This window comes from Hibiscus syriacus, unplaced genomic scaffold (genome assembly GCF_006381635.1).
Source record: "Hibiscus syriacus cultivar Baekdansim isolate YM2019G1 unplaced genomic scaffold, ASM638163v2 tig00110372_pilon, whole genome shotgun sequence".
Taxonomy (NCBI): Eukaryota; Viridiplantae; Streptophyta; class Magnoliopsida; order Malvales; family Malvaceae; genus Hibiscus; species Hibiscus syriacus.
The window spans coordinates 1,901,244-1,922,681 of NW_024062709.1; the positions used below are offsets into that span (position 1 = coordinate 1,901,244).

At 36.5% G+C, this 21,438-nt stretch overlaps 1 protein-coding gene and 1 pseudogene across 1 annotated transcript; one reads left to right on the forward strand and one right to left on the reverse strand.

Moving 5' to 3' along the window:
- The first annotated feature begins 607 nt into the window (after window positions 1-607).
- LOC120121399 (replication factor C subunit 3-like) lies at window positions 608-4,118 on the forward strand. Its single transcript, XM_039140752.1, has 10 exons — window positions 608-691; window positions 816-926; window positions 1,001-1,114; window positions 1,360-1,499; window positions 1,596-1,694; window positions 1,938-2,007; window positions 2,081-2,155; window positions 2,788-2,833; window positions 3,559-3,688; window positions 4,023-4,118. Exons 1-9 carry the CDS (start codon window positions 608-610, stop codon window positions 3,615-3,617), a joined length of 798 nt encoding a protein of 265 aa, XP_038996683.1. The 3' UTR covers window positions 3,618-3,688; window positions 4,023-4,118.
- Window positions 4,119-15,134: 11,016 nt separating this feature from the next.
- On the reverse strand, window positions 15,135-20,028 carry LOC120121444 (annotated as a pseudogene).
- Between the last annotated feature and the right edge of the window lie 1,410 nt (window positions 20,029-21,438).

Consider the following 21,438-nt stretch of genomic DNA (forward strand, 5'->3'; position numbering starts at 1 on the left):
GATATGAATCTATTAAGACTATTATAATTTTTTTATCATTACTGAGACTGTATGTGGATGTTTTTAGCTTTCAAGTAGTATGCATGAACATTATTTATACCCCGATTATAAGAATGGATAGCTTGCTTATCGTTTTTATATATATATAAAGTTATTATAGTGTTCGAGTCTAGAATTAAATGTTCTCTTATTTATTGTACTACAAATAGATAAATCATAGAGAGTAACTCAAATAAAAAAAATTATAATTTTAAAAAATTAATTATAACTTTATAATTTTATTTTTATTTTCAAATCTCGTATTCAATTACTTTTACCATTAACGATATTTAAAAGTATATAAAATAAATTGTAATTTGTGCTAAGATATATATAGTTTGTTCAGTATTTATATAATATATAAAGAATTCTTCAATTTGATACTGCCGGTCGAGTGGTTTGGACGCGCGTCCACCAACCGTAATTGTTCCAAGATCGAAGCTCAACAACATTTCTCTTTGTTAGTGTTTCTCTTCCTCTTTCCCGCCACTTCCCGTCTTCTTTCTTTGTTTCTATCTCACTGAGATTACTTAGAGTTACCAATTGTTTTCCAATTTTTTTTTTAAAGATGTTGTGGGTTGACAAATACCGACCCAAAACCCTTGACCGAGCTATGGTTCATGAGGAGATTGCCACTAATCTCAAGAAACTGGTACCCATTTTTTCTTCACTTCAAACGAATTTTTTTGTTTATTTTTAATGCATAATTTTTTTCCATTTCTGTTTTTAATTGTTTCAGTTTCATGGGTTTGTTTTTATATTTTTTATTTAGACAGGTTGCAGAGCAGGATTGCCCTCATTTACTCTTCTATGGACCATCTGGGCCTGGCAAGAAAACCATAATTATGACTCTTCTCAGACGGATCTTCGGTCCTTCTGCTGAAAAGGTCTATTTTTTCCATTTGTTTTTTTAACCTTTTGAATCGATTCATAATGTTTTTATTTATAATTTTTAATGGAGAGGTACAGTGCTTCTTTCCGTCTAATTTTGTGCTGTAATAGTTCTTCAAATGTCACTGAGGCAATTCGGTCTCGTTGTCTGAATATTCGAGTAAATGCTCCTTCCGAAGAACAGGTCGGCAGTGTTTGCTTTTTGTCTTTTATTATTATTATTATTATTATAAATATGTGAAAAGATGAATAAATAAATTCCAGGGAACGTTCCTTCAAATCTTTTTCCTCAAACCCTTTTAGGGGTTTTTCCTTCAACTCTGCCCTTAATGATGTTTCTATGCATATTTTCATGAAGAATCTTTGATCTCTCAATATGTCTTCTTATTGGTGAATTAAACTTTATTTCTGTAAAACTCTCTACGCCAGATCATTAAGGTGCTAGAGTTCATATTAAAAAAGAAAGAAGGATTGCAACTTCCATTTGGTTTTGCAGCTCGCATTGCCAAAAAATCAAACAGGAGTTTAAGGAGAGCTATGTTGTCATTTGAGACTTACCGTGTTCAACAGTTAAGCTCGGTGTTATCAATTATGGATTAATACTGGCATCATGCAAATTGGCAAGAAACTTCCTTACACATGTTTTATTTTTTTGTACTATATAGGTACCCTTTCACAAACACCCAAACAATTCCGCCAATGGATTGGGAGGAATATATATATGAAATAGCAACTGATATAATGAAGGAGCAAAGCCCTAAAAGGTTCCGACTGGAGTATCATACACTATCTTATTATTGTTGCAATAGTTAATATTTCTTTCAGTTCATTTGGTTAACAAGTTGGTTATGTGATTACTTATGGGCTTATGGCTAGTTCCTATAGGAAAGATGTACGGGTAGGATTAGTAGAAGTTAATTGAAATGCAAACTGCCCTTTATTTTATGGTATCTTTTTGAGTATCTGTCTTCTTGAATTTCTTATCAAACCTTTTTTTTGTTCTTTAGGTTGTTTCAGGTTCGAGGAAAGGTGTATGAATTGCTTATTAATTGTATTCCTCCTGAGATGACCCTGAAGGTAAATACAGACCCATTTTCATGTTGCACTCTGATACCTCCTTGAATTAAAGTTTACTTGCTTTCTGACTCAGAGGCTCCTTCATGAGTTATTGAAGAAATTGGATGCAGAGCTAAAACATGAGGTGTGCCATTGGGCCGCATATTATGTAAGTTCAATAGTCTATCCTATTCCAGGCAGTAAGTGTTAACATTCTCTGACCAACATTAAGTTGTGGCTGACTATTAGGTGTTTCATCAAAATTGTCAACTAGCAATTGACCTTGATTCACAGCTCAATGCTTTGGCCTTAAAACGAAACCAATCTTTCGAAAACTTACAGATTTCCTTTTATTTTGCAAACCCCCAGATGAAAAGATGGAAGGAATAAAGGCTGTACATTGGTCAAAATAATACTATCAATTAATTACATTAAAATATATGAATTCTTTGAGCAGAGTTTTGTGTAAAATGATTTCTTCTTGGATAATTTGAAGATGTCATGCCAATCAATAGCAGCAGATAAAGAGCTAGTAGTGAGACCACTGGTAGAAATTTTCAATTAATGGTGGCATTAGTGATAATCCTAGAGTAATATAGTAAAATATCCACGTATGCTGGTCGTGAGTTAAGATATTTTCAGGGTGATAATAAGATCTGATCTGATGCTTCAATTTACAGGCTGCTGAAAGCCACTAGGCATTCCCCTGCTTAAAAATAAAACATTATTGCTGAATTTAGTGCTAGCTTGATTTTTTTCTGTACTAATAATTCGGTCTGACAATTTCTTTTTATTTAACAGGAGCATAGGATGCATCTCGGACAGAAAGCCATCTTTCATATTGAAGGTAACCAGAACTTTCAACTTTTTATTAGATTGAGTTAGCTAGCTCAAATTATGAAATGACGTGTTCTTATTGGGAATATGAAATGTTTTGAACTGAAGACACGTTCCTCCATTGTGTTTGAATGAATTTCTTAGTGGATGTTGAATGAAGATGGATATGCGGTCATGGAAAGACTCGATTAAGTTTCGAAAGTGTCTTGAGCAAGTGATTATGGATTATCTTTGGTTTGATGCTAATTCCTCCATTCTTTCATTGATATTGACCTATATTTATATTCCGTTGATCATGGAAAGACGATGTGGGTTGTCACTCGTAGAAAAGAAATTTTTATTCCATTGTGCTTAACTATGTTACTGTGACTCTTCATTTTTTTTTAAATACCTGTATCTGGACATGAGTATGACGATATAACCATCCAAATGCTTGGAAGAAAAAAAACTTTAAAAAAATGAAGATGCTTGTGCTAGACACCTACTCATATGTCCGAATAACATAAGTGCCTAAGCTTTGAAATTATGTGAGTTGGTTGTTTTCTTAAAAATCACACTGCCTATTCTGAACCCGATATCTTAGAGATATCAAGATGACAATATTTGGCAGATCTAATTACCCGCTGAAATATTCAAATTAATATGTTTCCCTTTGTTCTGACATGTTTCTTCTTTCAATGTTTCCAGCTTTTGCTAATCAAATTCATTAATATGTTTTCTGGATTAATTTTGTAGCATTTGTTGCCAGGTTCATGAGCATTTACAAGGCCTTCCTGATTGCAACATTTGGCTGAAGAACGAACAAGCAATCGTCTTTTTTATCTTTTATCGGTGGCAAGAATGCTTTGTTTTCCGGATTCTGATTGTAAGTTTCCAGCAACGCTTTGTGTAGTCAGCTTGTGATTTCGTTTTTGAACTATGCATGGTCTGTTAGGGGTTCTTGTAATGATTAGTGAACAAAACCATAAATTTCACTTGCAGCAGTCTTTTCTACTTAATGGTACGTTTCATCTGTTGGATCGACTGTTATGCTATTGGATTTTAATTTTTTTTTCCTAGACTGTTTTCTATTTCCATAAACAAGAATAGAAAATTAATTGAGTTTGGTGAATACAGCTCATTGGGATGGGTTTGGGATGTTCAGCTTAGAAGGAATTTGAATGATTGGGAATGTGAACAGTGGTCTAATCTTTTTGCAGTTATTTCGAATTTCTCACTGTCCTTGGATTCTTCTGATGGGCTGTTTTGGAAAGGCACTGGGGATGGGGTGTATTCTGTTAAATCTTGTGTTATTGTTCTTCGGGTTCTATGGGTTTGGAGGAGATCAGTTTCTGGAAGAACATAATATGGAGGGGTCTGCTGCCTCCAAAAGTGGAGACATTTATGTGGCAAGTAGTTCATCACAAGCTGGCAGTGAAGACAAAATTATGCAAAAGAGGAGTTCAGGGTATTGAAGATGTGTTATGCCCTCTCTGTAAGATGATGGAAGAGTCGCTTGTTTTTCACTTGTTTTTCTCTTGTTCGGTTGTGTGGTCTCTATGGAATAAACTTATGAAGTATTGGAGGATTAATTCTGTTTTTCATTATAATGCTAAAATCTTCCTCCTAGCCTGGGATGACTTGAATATAAATTCAGCTATTTGGCGATTTATTCCAGGGGTTGTCCTTCGGACCACTTGGAAAATTAGGAATTCTATTGTGTTCAAAGGGGGGAAGTTTGATCAAGCAGGATTCTTCTTAGCAAGGTTTAGGCTTGCTTCATTGTTTTTAGCTAAGTTCAAAGACGCTTCTATCTCTAAGGATTTACTAATATCGGATCCTTCCTTGGGGGATTCTTGTTGTTTGCACCCTAAACCGATTGTTTCCAAGTTCCCTTGGTGTCTTCCTCCCAAGGGTTTTATTAAATTAAATGTTGATGCTGCTACTACAAGTGATTGGAAAAGAAGTGGCTTGGGAGGAGTTTTAAAAGACGTTATTGGTTCGATCTTAGGCTCTTTTAAGGAGTCTGCTGGTTCGGGGCCTCCTACCTTGATAGAATTAAAAGCTATTCAAAAGGGCTTATCGTTTTTTGACACATTTCGAGATCTGATCAAGGATCGTTTGATCATTGAGAGTGATAGCAAGGTGGCAGTCGATTGGATTAAGAAATTTGAAATATGCCCAACCGGAAACCTAGTGAGAGAAGCTCCCTGGTTCAAGGTGATTTTATTATCATCCATCATTTCAGCACATCTTTTGATATAGTCACGTCTACACCAGATCCGGAGGTCATGCCACACAGTCCCATTACTAGGTCAAGGGCCAAACAATTCAAGGAAGTTCTCTTAACTAAGTGTCTTGAAGCTTTTGATTCATTTGATAACTTAACACTCTCTTATGTTATGTTATATAATGTTTTAATAGCTAAAGAATAACTTAGTATGAACACATCTTACACATTGTTAATTTTAATATGTTAAGCATGTTAGGATAGTTTTATTATCATATTAAGCATGATTATTATATACATCAAGGCAGCATACTTATAATGCATTTCATTAGTTTATTTGCATTCATATTAACTCTTAGGCTTTATACATTATCTTACACATATTAGGAGATGATGTACTTAGTTCATGACCATCATACTTAGCTCACATCACCATAAACAAACATGGCAGCAAGGTATTTAGCTCGTTTTAGCTCAATATCATGAACTTACCTTGTTTCCTTACACATATAGGTACAATGGAGTGTGATGCACGTTGAGGTAGCTTGGTGAATGATTTGGACGTCATATATAGCTCACAACAGCTCACAAAGTACAAGGCAGCTCATGGAATGCTAAGGGAAGCTCGATTCAGCTGGAGAAGCTTCAGGCTAGCTAAATTTAGCTAGTTGGACTATTTGAAGCTGAGTTGCTAAAAGTGATGACAAAGGTAGCTGAATGTAGCTGAACATGCTGTTATGGAGCTCAAAAGGACTCGGCTAGGAAGATCATTCACAAACAGCCCCATGCTTGCTAGCTAGCTCAACACTCAAGCTAGCTTGGAGGAGACACATGCACGCCTAAGAAGAAGCACATGACCAGCCATCATCCAATGCACATGGGTGCACCACAAGGCTTCCTAGAACACCCATGTGCCGTGCATATGACCAGCCCCCATGTGCCTTGCATGTGAACTCATTTAGGCGCCAAGATGAAGAGCCCTCTCCCTATTCGGCCAAGCATCATCTCCCATCCAAATTGGCGCCAACTTGAGGAGACACAAGAACTATTCGGCCAAGGATCATTTCCCTCCATCTAGGGCCGAACCATCCTTTCTTTTAGCATTTAAATTATGTCTTTATAGGGAGATACATAGGCTGGCCGAATCATCTTGTATTTATTCGGCCATGTCTCTCCATTTCCTATAAATAGGAAAACATTACATCATTTGTTGACACCTTTTTATTCAATTAAAGTGAGATTATTCTCTTCTTAAGTCCTGGTGACTTTTTATCGACTTATCAAGTATTTTATACTTGTGGCGTCAACCCCTTCCTTTCATCTTGATACTTCTGGTTCCTAGTTCATATAACTAGTGGGTCAAAGTACTTAACACCATCCCTTGAAGAAACAATATAAAGATTGGGTCTCTGCTCTATATAGCATTGGTTCTTCTTTGAGATCTCTTCAAGATACTATCCTCACAACCATCCTTTTATTTCATCACCATAACCATAGCCTTATCAACTATCTTCCGCTTCCATTACTCATTATATAAATAGCCTACCAATTCACCATACGTCTACCACCCTTAACCATTCTATTTTTGAGCCATTCACTTTGCAGGTTGTTTTGCTTCCTTCCTAGATCCACAATCATTTGAAAAGGTACAAGTACCTTACATCAAGCGGTAATCAGAGCTTTGGTGGAAGAAGCAACGTGCAACAACAACAAAAAGAAAAATACAAAAAGAAGTGCAAAAGTGAAGTGCAAAGTCAAAGAAAAAGAAAAAAAATCAGCAAAGAAAATTGAAGGACTCAAAAGTCAAAGCACTCAAAAAGCAAAGAAAAGAAAGAAAAGTTGGAAGCACTCATCAACAATTCTCATCACCAAGCATTTTCAAGTAAGCCTTTAAAATTGATTGTGGTGATAGAAGGTTGTGAAGTGACTTGTGTAAGTAACCCTTTCATTCTCTTCTTTCTAATTTCTAAGCCACCTTTTCAATTATATTTGCTTTCCATTCCTACTAACCATTTGCAGCCGACGCCAAACAAGTGATATTACTCGATATAGTCTTGAGTAAAAGTTCATTAGAACTTGAGACAAGAGAATTGAGAGAAAAAGGATGGAGCGTGTGTGAGATCAGAAGAGGACAAGTAAAAGCCATTAAAGTCCTAGAGTGCAAACACGAGCGGATTGAGTGACATCAAGTTTTCTTGGAGTGATTCGTGAGGCTTTGTGAGAGAATATTCTGGTAAGGTCCTACACACATTTCAATTTTTTCCTTATTTGCTAACATGTCTCTTCCATCCAACATTTTTGTAGTCAAAAGGACTTTGAACATTCAAAGTCAAGATGATGAACAAAGAGAAAACATCTTCCATACCAAATGTCACGTGGGAGATAAAATTTGTGTGGTGATCATTGATGGAGGAAGTTGTACCAATGTAGCAAGTACTCACATGGTGGAAAAGTTGGGTCTCAAGACTTCCAAACATCCTCATCCTTACAAACTCCAATGGCTCAACGATGTGGGAGAAGCCAAGGTAACCAAGCAAGTGATTGTACCTTTCTCAATTGGAAGATACAATGATGAAGTCCTTTGTGACGTGGTGCCCATGAGTGCAAGTCACATTATACTAGGACGTCATTGGCAATATGATAAGAAAGCCACCCATGACGGGTTCTCTAACAAGTACTCATTCCAACATCAGGGAAAGAAAATCATATTGGCACCTTTGTTACCAAGCCAAGTTCAGGAATGTCAAGTGACCCTCAAATCACGCATAGAAGAATGAGAGAAAGAAAAGAAGGCCAAAGAGATCCATACTCCAAAGATGAATATCTATGCCAGCAGAGGAGATATTCGGAAACATTTATCAACTAAGAAAGCTCTACTTATACTTATGTATAAGGAAAGTTTTCTTCTTACTAACCCTCCTAAAGGTTTGCCTTCTTCTATTTCTAATCTTTTGCAGGAATTTGAGGATATGTTTCCTGAGGAAATTCCCGATGGATTGCCACCGATTAGAGGAATTGAACATCAAATTGATTTCATTCCTGGAGCTACCATTCCTAATAGACCAGCATATAGGAGCAATCCTGAAGAAACAAATGAATTGCAAAGACAGGTCAAAGAACTCCTAAACAAAGGTTACATTCGAGAAAGCTTAAGTCCATGTGTTGTCCCCGTTTTGTTGGTACCAAAGAAAGATGAAACTTGGAGAATGTGCGTGGATTGTAGAGCAGTGAATCAAATCACTATCAAATATAGGCACCCTATACCTCGGTTGGATGATATGCTCGATGAACTTAGCGGGGCCAATATCTTCTCCAAAATTGATTTGAAAAGTGGCTACCATTAGATAAGAATGAAGGAAGGTGATGAGTGGAAATCTGTGTTCAAGACCAAACAAGGTTTGTATGAATGGTTAGTCATGCCTTTTGGCTTGACTAATGCCCCTAGTACCTTTATGCGTTTAATGAATCATGTCCTTCGGCCTTATATTGGTAAGTTTTGTGTTGTTTACTTTGATGATATCTTGATATACAGTAAGTCATTGAAAGATCATGTTGAACACTTACGATCTATTCTTAGCACTTTGAGAGAAGAGCATTTATATGCTAATCTCAAGAAGTGTGATTTTTGTACTAATCAAGTTACTTTCTTAGGCTTTATTGTAAGTTCACAGGGATTATCAGTGGATCCAGAGAAGATTAAGGCAATACAAGAATGGCCAAAACCGGTTAATGTCAGTCAAGTTCGAAGTTTCCATGGATTAGCCAGTTTTTACAGAAGGTTTGTACCAAACTTTAGTTCCATTGCTGCACCCTTAACAGGGATTATTAAGAAGAATTCAAACTTCTCTTGGGGCAATGAACAAGACAAATCTTTCAACGAACTCAAAGATTGTTTGACAAAGGCCCCATTACTAGCCTTGCCAAACTTTGAGAAAACATTTGAAGTTGAATGTGATGCTTCCGGAATTGGAATTGGTGCTGTTTTAAGTCAAGAAGGAAAACCCATTGCCTATTTTAGTGAAAAACTAAATGGTGCAACTCTGAACTATCCAACATATGACAAAGAGATGTATGCACTCATTCGAGCATTGGAAACTTGGCAGCACTATTTATTGCCAAAGGAATTCATGATACACACTGACCATGAAGCATTAAAGCATATCAAAGGACAACACAAACTCAACAAGAGACATGCCAAATGGGTTGAATTTCTTGAGTCTTTTCCCTATGTCATCCACTATAAGAGAGGAAAGGATAATGTCGTGGCATATGCTCTTTCACGCATGTATGTCTTACTTAACATTTTGAATTCCAAACTTCTTGGTTTTTCATTCATTAAGGAACATTATGCAACTGATTTGGACTTTGGAGAAAGGTATAAGTTATGTGAAACAGGTGCTCACGATAAGTATTATCAGCATGATGGATATCTTTTCAAAGAAGGACGATTATGTATTCCACAAGGTTCCATAAGAGAAGTGTTAACCAAAGAAGCACATGAAGGAGGACTCATGGGACACTTTGGAGTTGAAAAGACTCTTAGCATTCTGAAAGAACACCTCTTTTGGCCAAAGATGAAAAGGTATGTTGAAAAGGTATGTGAAAGGTGTTTAGTATGTAAAAGGGCAAAATCAAGAGTCATGCCTCATGGATTATACATGCCTTTGCCAATACCAACCATGCCATGGATAGATATTTCAATGGACTTTGTTTTAGGTTTACCAAAAACAAAGAGTGGAAAGGATTCAATATTTGTGGTGGTTGATCGATTCTCCAAAATGGCTCACTTTATACCATGTCACAAGACTGATGATGCTATTCTTGTTGCCAACTTATTCTTCCGAGAAGTGGTAAGGTTACATGGACTTCCTCGAACCATTGTGTCAGATAGAGACGTTAAGTTCCTAAGTCATTTTTGGAGGACTTTGTGGAGTAAAATAGGCACAAAACTACTATTCTCTACTACATGTCATCCTCAAACGGATGGTCAAACTGAAGTAGTTAATAGAGTTTTATCAACACTACTACGATCCATCATCAAGAAAAATATTAAGACATGGAAAGAATGCCTACCACACGTGGAATTTGCATACAACCGAACCATTCACTCGGCAACTAAACATTCTCCATTTCAGGTAGTGTATGGTTTCAATCCTTTAACTCCTTTGGACTTACTTCCTTTACCTTATGATCAGATAGTGAACAAAGATGGAAAGAACAAAGCAGAATTTGTTAAAAGACTCCATCAACAAGTCAAGGACAATATTGAGAGAAGAACAAGACAATATGAACAACAAGCAAACAAAGGAAGGAAGAAGGTAACTTTTGACGTAGGAGATTGGGTTTGGGATCACTTTAGGAAGGAAAGATTCCCAAACCAAATGAAGTCTAAACTACTACCCCGAGGAGATGGTCCATTTCAGATTATAGAAAAGATCAACGACAATGCCTATAAAATTGAATTGCCCAGTGAGTTTGGTGGCGTCAGTGCTTCATTCAACATTACTGACTTATCTCCCTTTGAGGATGGACACGATTTGGGGACAAATCGCTTAAAAGAAGGGGGGATGATATAGTCACGTCTACACCATATCCGGAGGTCATGCCACACGATCCCATTACTAGGTCAAGGGCCAAACAATTCAGGGAAGTTCTCTTAACTAAGTGTCTTGAAGCTTTTGATTCATTTGATAACTTAACACTCTCTTATGTTATGTTATATAATGTTTTAATAGCTAAAGAATAACTTAGTATGAACACATCTTACACATTGTTAATTTTAATATGTTAAGCATGTTAGGATAGTTTTATTATCATATTAAGCATGATTATTATATATACATCAAGGCAGCATACTTATAATGCATTTCATTAGTTTATTTGCATTCATATTAACTCTTAGGCTTTATACATTATCTTACACATATTAGGAGATGATGTACTTAGCTCATGACCATCATACTTAGCTCACATCACCATAAACAAACATGACAGCAAGGTATTTAGCTCGTTTTAGCTCAATATCATGAACTTACCTTGTTTCCTTACACATATAGGTACAATGGAGTGTGATGCACGTTGAGGTAGCTTGGTGAATGATTTGGACGTCATATATAGCTCACAAACAGCTCACAAAGTACAAGGCAGCTCATGGAATGCTAAGGGAAGCTCGATTCAGCTGGAGAAGCTTCAGGCTAGCTAAACTTAGCTAGTTGGACTATTTGAAGCTGAGTTGCTAAAGTGATGACAAAGGTAGCTGAATGTAGCTGAACATGCTGTTATGGAGCTCAAAAGGACTCGGCTAGGAAGATCATTCACAAACAGCCCCATGCTTGCTAGCTAGCTCAACACTCAAGCTAGCTTGGAGGAGACACATGCACGCCTAAGAAGAAGCACATGACCAGCCATCATCCAATGCACATGGGTGCACCACAAGGCTTCCTAGAACACCCATGTGCCGTGCATATGACCAGCCCCCATGTGCCTTGCATGTGAACTCATTTAGGCGCCAAGATGAAGAGCCCTCTCCCTATTCGGCCAAGCATCATCTCCCATCCAAATTGGCGCCAACTTGAGGAGACACAAGAACTATTCGGCCAAGGATCATTTCCCTCCATCTAGGGCCGAACCATCCTTTCTTTTAGCATTTAAATTATGTCTTTATAGGGAGATACATAGGCTGGCCGAATCATCTTGTATTTATTCGGCCATGTCTCTCCATTTCCTATAAATAGGAAAACATTACATCATTTGTTGACACCTTTTTATTCAATTAAAGTGAGATTATTCTCTTCTTAAGTCATGGTGACTTTTTATCGACTTATCAAGTATTTTATACTTGTGGCGTCAACCCCTTCCTTTCATCTTGATACTTCTGGTTCCTAGTTCATATAACTAGTGGGTCAAAGTACTTAACACCATCCCTTGAAGAAACAATATAAAGATTGGGTCTCTGCTCTATATAGCATTGGTTCTTCTTTGAGATCTCTTCAAGATACTATCCTCACAACCATCCTTTTATTTCATCACCATAACCATAGCCTTATCAACTATCTTCCGCTTCCATTACTCATTATTTAAATAGCCTACCAATTCACCATACGTCTACCACCCTTAACCATTCTATTTTTGAGCCATTCACTTTGCAGGTTGTTTTGCTTCCTTCCTAGATCCACAATCATTTGAAAAGGTACAAGTACCTTACATCATCTTTACCACTGTATCATGTTTGGCATGAACTTCATCGCCGTTCGCCGACGTTAATCATCGTCATCCGCCGTCGGTCGCCACACTCCGTCATCCGTTCGCCGTCATTTTTCCTCAGGGAAGATCGTCTCCTCACTTTGATTCCATTGTCGAGATTAGATTTTCGAGAAAGTCTTTTATTCGGCACAGATCTAAACGTCATTTTTCACCGATTAACGCTGCCGTCCGTCATCCGTGTTCGACATCGTGCTCGTCGTACACTCGTGAACAAAACCCATCTTAGTGTCCAGACTCGCTGCTGTTTTCCGTGAATCTGCCTTTGATTGCTTCGATAAAACCAGAACCCGCCATTGTTCTGCCAAGTTACAATCTCCCGATCTAATCCATCTCTGAGGGTTTCGTTGAAGGACGACTCCGCAGTTCCACCTTTTCTCAGGCTCAAGATCTACCTGTCGGAGTCTCTTTCGCCAACAGTCACCACCGCCGGGCGCGTGACCAGGAAAGATCGTCAAGTCACTGAGTTTTTAACTTCAATAATCATTCATCATGTCGAGTGTTGGAATCCACCATTATCACTAGCAGAAACCTCCAGTCCAAGCTCATTCGCCCTCTGCAGCCGCGCCTTCTCCGCCATCTCACCCTTCTCATCATGACGAGGTTCGTACTATCTTCATTACGGGTCTGCCTGAAGATGTCAAAGAGAGAGAGAGCTGCATAATTTAGTGAGATGGTTTCCAGGTTTTGAAGCTTCGCAAGTGAGCTACAAGGGAGAAAAGCCTAAAGGTTTCGCTCTCTTCTCAAATGCAAAATTTGTAGTTGCTACCAAGGATGCCCTTCAGGAAATGGTTTTTGATGCCAAGTTGAAGTCCCTTTTGCACATTCAGATGGCAAAGAAGAATCTAGTTGTTAAAAGAGGAATAGTTACAGATTCTGATGCATTTGACAAGTATGGATGTTATCTTGTTCCTCCATTACTGCCAATGTCAAATCCAGCTCATGTAGCATCTCCAAGTATTTATATGCCTGTTAAAACTGGGTGTTGCGATGAAAAGTCTGCCGCAGATATTGTCCACGATGGAACCAAGGAATCCACCACAAAGGGGTGCAATAATGATAAGTCTGGATGCTACACGTTATTTATTGAAAATTTACCAGAGAATATCCATTTGAAGAGGCTTGGTTCTTTATTTTGCACCCACTGTCGGGTAATTGATTCTTTTATTCCAAATAAAAGAAATTCAAAAGGAGTTCGCTTTGGTTTTATTCGCTTAGCAACAATCGAAGAAGCAATGAAAGCGATATAAAAAATGAATGTATCTCTTATCGACAGCAGTAAAATTGGTGTTTCTTTCTCTAAATTCAAACCTCGTCATTCCTATTGGAGAAAGTCCTCGACAGCTATTCACCGCAAGTCCGGGATGGAAGTTGTTTCGAGGAATAATCACAGTGAAGTTGAAGGAGTGGTGGACGACAATAAACTTCTCATATTGAGTAAATGTCTAGTGGGGTGGTGTAAGAACTTTATCAAAATCAATAATCTTGCTAATCAAATGCAAGTCAATGGCCTCACTGGTTTCTCGATAATGAGAGCTGCTGAAAATGTAGTTCTAATGGTTTTCGAAGACTCGGCTTCGTTGAGAAGTGTGAAGAACGATAAATCAGAGACACTCGCAAAGTGGTTCTCCAGAGTCGAAGCTTGGTCAGAGAGTTTGGTAGTGGAGCGTCGTCGAGTGTGGTTAGTTTGCAAGGGTGTTCCTTTTCACGCTTGGAATTGTGATACTTTCAAAAACATTACAGATAAGTGGAGTTATTTATTAGCAATCGACGAAAGTTGTCAGTCACCATCAGCTTTTGATCGGGCAAAAATTCAAGTCCTCACAAAGGTTCATGTGAGAATTAATGAGACGTTGAAATTGAAGGTCGGTGATAACTCCTTCGAAATCATGGTGCATGAGATTGAACCTTCATTCAAACCAAACTCTTGGGTCCCTGACGAAGTCGATTCTCATTAGATCTCGTCTCCTCAATTATGGCTTTGATTTAGTTTAAACGGTTGCAGGTGTTGGTTTTTTTGTGTTATGTTATTTTGAGTTGTTTTTATCCAAATGTTGGAGGTGTAACTTAGAAATAGGGTATTTGTCGATTGTGGTTTTTGGTTGAGGTTGTGAGAGTTTAAGGTGTTTGTTGTAATGGTGTATATCACCATATGAAGATATTTCGTGTTTTCTCATATATTGGGTATTATTATTAATAAACTATGAGGCACTCTTTTATTCCTTCCAATGTTCGTTAACATATTTCTTAGTGTGTGGACGAATACAAAGGGAGTTTTTAATGAGACCTCCAATTTTTATAAAAAAATATGCCCAACCGTTTACATTGCTATTGTTAAAGAGATTGTTGTTAGGCTTAATGATCTTGAAGGTGTTATTAGATGGGTCAATAGGACAACTAGCCTAGAGGCAGATACCCTAGCTAAGGCTGGTATAGATTGATTTTTAAATTGTTGATTAAGTCTATTTTTTATGTTTTTATTTATACTTTTAAGGGACTTGAAGGTTGTTGCAACTCTTATGTACTTTTCTTGATTCTAATATACTTCTAAGGCACTTTTTTCCTCCTTCCATTGATTAAAGAGCTGCTTATGAGCTCTATTAATCAAGAAAGGGGTTTTTAATGAGACCTTGTATTCTTATAAAAAAAATGATGCTCTAAATTAAAAAAAATGAAGCTCTAAATTAAAAAAAAGAAAAAGAAAATATTTAATAAAAATGTATTTGCTTAAATGGTTGGTATGTAATATTAAAGATTCCCATTTCATCATGTGTAATAGTTATTTAAAATATAATATACATTGATTCATAGTCATTGTGATGCCAAAAGCCTTAAGTACGGTCAATCTTATTCAAATTATTCGACACATTCCATTGCTCTTATTCTTAACAAGCCATTGCCGGCATACAGTAAGGGATTTATTTAGAAGTTCAAACACTGATATAAGTCGTCATATATCATTCGGATATTCAGATTCGGGTTGAATGTTATTCTGTGAAAATAACCAACGTTACCATTCTCCTAATTCATCTGTACATGAGTATCTTTCTAGGCAGAATATAGTTCTTGGCCTCAGAGATCAACTTCTTGAGCTTTTCCCTATAAAAGATTAAGTGAAATGTTCACAACATGTAAGAGAAGCTCAGCAACATCCTGAGTATCATAAACAACTAGTTGTTTTCAATTGTTCAAAATGAGATCAGATATTTCGAGTTCACGTCGACAAAGTCTAAATCATTGCAACAGATGAATCCAACAGCTTGATAACAAAAATTCAATAGGTAGGTACCTGCAAGCCATCGCTAATGGAAGGGGATAAGGAGATCTGCAGATTGAAAAGGAGATTCGCATGGAGAAGTGCTCCTGGAATCTCCGCACCATGCACCCTGAACTTGAGCAGCAAACTGCAAGTTCCACAGCACATCCTCAACAGAAGGTCTCTCTGCCGGGTCCATTAACAGACATCGTACACAAATTTCCATCATCGTTTTTAATGACTGATCTGAGCAAGATGTCTGAATAGCCGGATCAGCTATGCTTCTTCTAGTTGCATCATCAGTTGCAACAACTACTTGTAACTGCACAGGATTGTACGACAATGAATTAAGGACTCATTTGAGAGTTTGTTTGTACAATCAATAAAGGTAACACGGCATTCTTTTAACTGATGCTAGGAAGAACAGTTTTCCCAGCCACTTGTAGTTTTCGAATAACAGCGTCTAATGAACACATTCATGATTTTGCATCAACCAATGTGAACCCTACTTCATCTAGAAACAGAAAAATGACGCAGAGAATACATAGAAGCTATCTTATGATGGTAGTAAAAGTTCCGAATTTTGCTTCAACTCTTCATTTTTCTATTATCAGTCACATATTCGGACATAGATATGGAGATATGACCCTCCAAATATATAGAAAAATATTTTCAAAGACTGAACATACTCATGTCACACACAAGTGTATCTGGCACTCACACATGAATCCAAGTAACATAGGAAATTTCTAATATCGGGTTCAAGCATATTTTATTGTTGTGATGAGAAATGGAGGGAAATGAAAATGGTACAACTATTATACCATGGCTATGACTACGATCTACCTGATTTTCAAGGATTTGAACTCCATTCCTGGATTTTGATGGCCTCCCCAGAATCATTTCTAGTAAAATAACTCCGAAATCATAGACATCAACCTTATCTTCATAATTTACCCTGTCAAATAACAAAACCAAAGGCAACACTTAAGCCGAACATCATACTTTAGATCCTATGTTCGGGTATGGGTATGTGTCCCGTAATATATATATATATATATATATATATATATATGTGTGTGTGTGTGTGTGTGTGTAAATATTTGGAGATCAGACCTCTGGACCAATCACCTATGTTCAAATGTGTTACAGATGTTGGAGATATAAAATATCAAATTTAGAAAAAAGATCTGTTGTATGAAGAATAAGATTTCAGAATAATCGAAGCAATCGCTTCTTTTACAGGTAATGTTATGGATTTCTGTGCGTGAATTTCTACCTATAAACAAATCATATGCAGATAAATACAAATAAGATACTTGTTTATGAGAATCTGACGGGCTGCTTATGTAATAAAAAGCTATGTTATTTGTACTCAAAATGTGAATGTTAGATAATAGTATGAGTCGATATGGAAATGTATTTAGAGGGCCTTTGGAGGATCATACTCGTACCCATCATAGATATGCATTTGACACGGTATTTTCAAAAATGAAAAACCAGAACATAAGCACCACAAAAATCTTAGTTGAACAATCTCTGTTCATTACTGTATAATTTCAGTATTATAAAGCATGTCATTACGAACCTTGAACTGTTACTGAGATCCTTGGGTAGAGCAGAAGTTCTGTGACCTACCTGCAAGTATGAGTAGTGATAAACTGATAATATTATCTCACACCATCGATTTCAAGGAAGCAAAAAGTCCAAAAACATATGTTAAAATGGAAACAATGTTCTTTATTGTCCATACCTTTCCTGCACTCTCTGATAACAAGGGCAGGTTGTAACTGCTAATCTTTGCTACAAGATTCTGGTCCATTAAAATATCGGTTATTTTCAGATTATTCGAGTAAACGCCAGGCACGATCCCCGTGTGCAAAAATTGGATGCCCTTTGCAATCCCTATCGCGGCGGATATGCGTTGTGGCCATGTAAGTGATCGTTCGGAATGTCCTTCTGCCAGCCAGAATGTCAGTTATGACAGACCACCCAAAGTGAAAAATTAAGGTGATGAAGTAAATATTCAGGTTTTTCAGGTTGGATGTCAGGAAAACAAAACTTCAACAGAGAGATTCAGAATTACCAGATATCCAGCTCCTTAGAGTTCCATTTGGTATGTATTCAAAGATGAGAAATATCCGGCTGACACTCGAGTCATCCAAGTAGCACTCAAAGCAGTGGCCAAGAGCACTGGCTAAATGGCGGCATCTTAATTTCGAAAAGAGCTCTACATGGTGCATAAAGCTTTGAGTGCTGTGGCTTTTCTTCATTTTGAGGCATCTAATGGCCACGAAGGTGCCATCTCTCAGACGACCCCTATACATCTGAAATCGTAAAAGCAACAATTTAAGTTCTTTTACGAAGGAGTTATAAAAAAGAATGGACTTTATTGAGGAATTTTTCGGCTATTTTGGATTTAGAATAATAGGAAAAAAAAATAGAACTTCATCAGGCTCATAGTTGGAGAAAATCATGTGAGCAAATGTACTGCTGCAAGAATAATGTATCAGGTGAAAATTAAGCATATCACGTACCTGCCCTTGAGATCCTTCACCAATGAAAGCAGTAGTGTCGAAGTTGTTCGTAGCATCCTCAAGATCTTCTAGTGAAAACGTTTGATAAGGTGGAAGTCCAAGCGCTCCCAGCTTCATTGTTTGAGATATGTACCCTTCAAGTAGCCACAAATCATATTGTTAGATTGGAATCATTGTTGGTAACTACAGAAAGAGAGATCGAGAGAAGCCTTACTTGCATCGGATAGTAACTTTGATGTGTATGCAATTGATGCTTTCTCCGTAATCAGTCCTGTAGTTGGTTTATCGATCGTCTTATTTGCACTCAATCTCTTAACAAACATGAAAATGAGACCCAAAAGTATTATTACACCAATGATTCCTCCGATTACGCCAAATGCAAGAGAGACTTTTGAAAGTTTGGACTTCTTACGCTGAGGTAAGATTCCCACAGCTAAGGCTTCATTTCGACAGAAGGCAAGTGGATGTTGGTTTTCATTTCCAGTTGTGAGGCAGTTTCGCCTATAAAGGAAAACTGCGTCTTTAGAATCTGAAAGACAGCTCGGCAAGTGTCCGGTCAAGAGATTCGAGGACAAATCCACAAACTCAAGTTCTGCGTTGCAAGAAGTATTTTCGAAGAGCTTCCCGGTGAGTTTGTTGTCTGTGATATTCAAGTAAGTAATGGAAGGGAGGGATAACAATGACAGCGGAAATGGCCCGATAAATCGATTGAATGACAGATCTAGCCATTGAAGTTGGTAAAACGAGCTCAGTTCAGAAGGAATACCAGATCTAAACCTGTTCTTCCCCAATACAAGGCGTATCAACTTGTTGCCTAGCCGAGGAAACCGAGGTCCAAAAGCATTATCTTCGAGATCAAGCTCTTGAAGATTTGTCAAACTGCTGAAATCAGGCAATTCACCTTGGAAGTGATTACGTGAAAGTGCAAGAACTCTAAGATTCTCCAACATGCTAAAAGAATCAGGCAAAGATCCATTAAACAAATTCTTCCTCAAACTCAGAACAGTCAAAACCGGAAATGAACCTAGCAATTCAGGCAGCTGACCGGTGAACATGTTTTCATCAGTATGAGCGTTTGAAGGGTGGTTAAAGAAGAAAGCTCATTAGGGATGGTTCCATATAGTAAATTTGAAGTCATATTAAGTATCTCTAATGACGACAAACGTGAAATTTTACCAGACAACGGCCCCCATAAACCAAGAGAAACCAATGTGAGTACTCTCAAATCAGGAAGCTTAACAAGTGTTGTGACAAAGGAATCCATGGAAAAGTTTCTAGGTAATGAAGGGGTCCCTTTATTTCCAATTACATGCAACTGAGTTATGCTTTCTTCATAGCACACAACGGTTACCTGAGCCGTCGGTTCGGCGTTGCAAAAGTCGACCGAGCTATTCCAGCCACTCAGAATATCAGGATAATTCAAAAGCAACTGAAGTCTTAAAAGGGTATGAGTCTGGGAGGATTGTAGTTGCTCTGATTGATTGATTAAGAGTAAAATTACACCCAGAAATACGAATGCTTGATGCTTGAATCCTCTAGCCATTGGAAGTATATATGGAACCGACATTAAAGGGAAAACACTGAGCATTCAAGGACTAGAAAATGAGCATAAGCTGTAGTTTGTAAACAACCAATCACTGAAGTTCACATGGACGAAGCTCTGCAAACATTACCATACTCGTAACATTGGGAAAATGAAAGAAACTCAAATAGATACAAAAAAGAACCGGGATTCCAAGTATAGCATAAAATTATCTTTTAAGTTGAGATATTCTGCAGTAAAACAATTCAAACAAAATCTAGTAATGTAGTGTTTTAAGTCGTATTTTTACCTCTTGAGAGAGAAGATTGAACAGAATCAAGCTCAACTGGTGGTGCCCTGCAAAACCAGAATCTCTTTCTTCTTAAAACTCCTCAAAAGGTAGATAAAGACAAATTTGGAGTCGTTCTGCGGTGCGGCGCCTAAAAAACGGCTAATATACGGCGTGACCGGTTAAACAAGTGACCGGTTAAAATTTAGACCGGTTATGTTATATTATTTAACCGGAAATATTATAAAGTACAATAACATACTAGGTAGCGCTTATATAATGTAATAGGTAGCGCTTATATTTACCTATTTTATAAGTAAACCAGTATATTTATACCGATAGCATTGCAAATTTACCTATTACATTATATTATATTGAAAGTGTCCATACTTTTTATAAAAAGGATCGATACTTTAACAGTGTTTCATGTTTTCCACCTACAATATTGATTTAATAATTTCATTTGCACAAAAAATTATTTGATTGTTTTGATATTTTATAAAATATTATTTAGAATTTTTAATTTAATAATAATATATACCGTAACGTAAAAAATAAATCATTAGACGCCTATAATTACTAAATTAATATCTTAAAACTCACTCAAAAGATAACCTTAAATTAATGTTTTCCACAGTGAAAAAAGTATGGACACTTTTATAAAAAGGATAGACACTTTACAATATAACCATTACCTATTACATTATATAAACGATACCTATTACATTATAAGGGCTACCTATTACATCATATGTTTACCTATTATATTGAAAGTGTCCATACTTTTTATAAAAAGGATCGATACTTTTTTTAAAACTTATGTAATTTATGTTTCAATTTTTTTAACAGTGTTTCATGTTTTCCACCTACAATATTGATTTAATAATTTCATTTGCACAAAAAATTATTTGATTGTTTTGATATTTTATAAAATATTATTTAGAATTTTTAATTTAATAATAATATACCGTAACGTAAAAAAAAATCATTAGACGCCTATAATTACTAAATTAATATCTTAAAACTCACTCAAAAGATAACCTTAAATTAATGTTTTCCACAGTGAAAAAAGTATGGACACTTTTATAAAAAGGATAGACACTTTACAATATAACCATTACCTATTACATTATATAAACGATACCTATACATTATATAAGGGCTACCTATTACATCATATGTTTACCTATTATATTGAAAGTGTCCATACTTTTTATAAAAAGGATCGATACTTTTTTTAAAACTTATGTAATTTATGTTTCAATTTTTTTAACAGTGTTTCATGTTTTCCACCTACAATATTGATTTAATAATTTCATTTGCACAAAAAATTATTTGATTGTTTTGATATTTTATAAAATATTATTTAGAATTTTTAATTTAATAATAATATATACCGTAACGTAAAAAATAAATCATTAGACGCCTATAATTACTAAATTAATATCTTAAAACTCACTCAAAAGATAACCTTAAATTAATGTTTTCCACAGTGAAAAAAGTATGGACACTTTATAAAAAGGATAGACACTTTACAATATA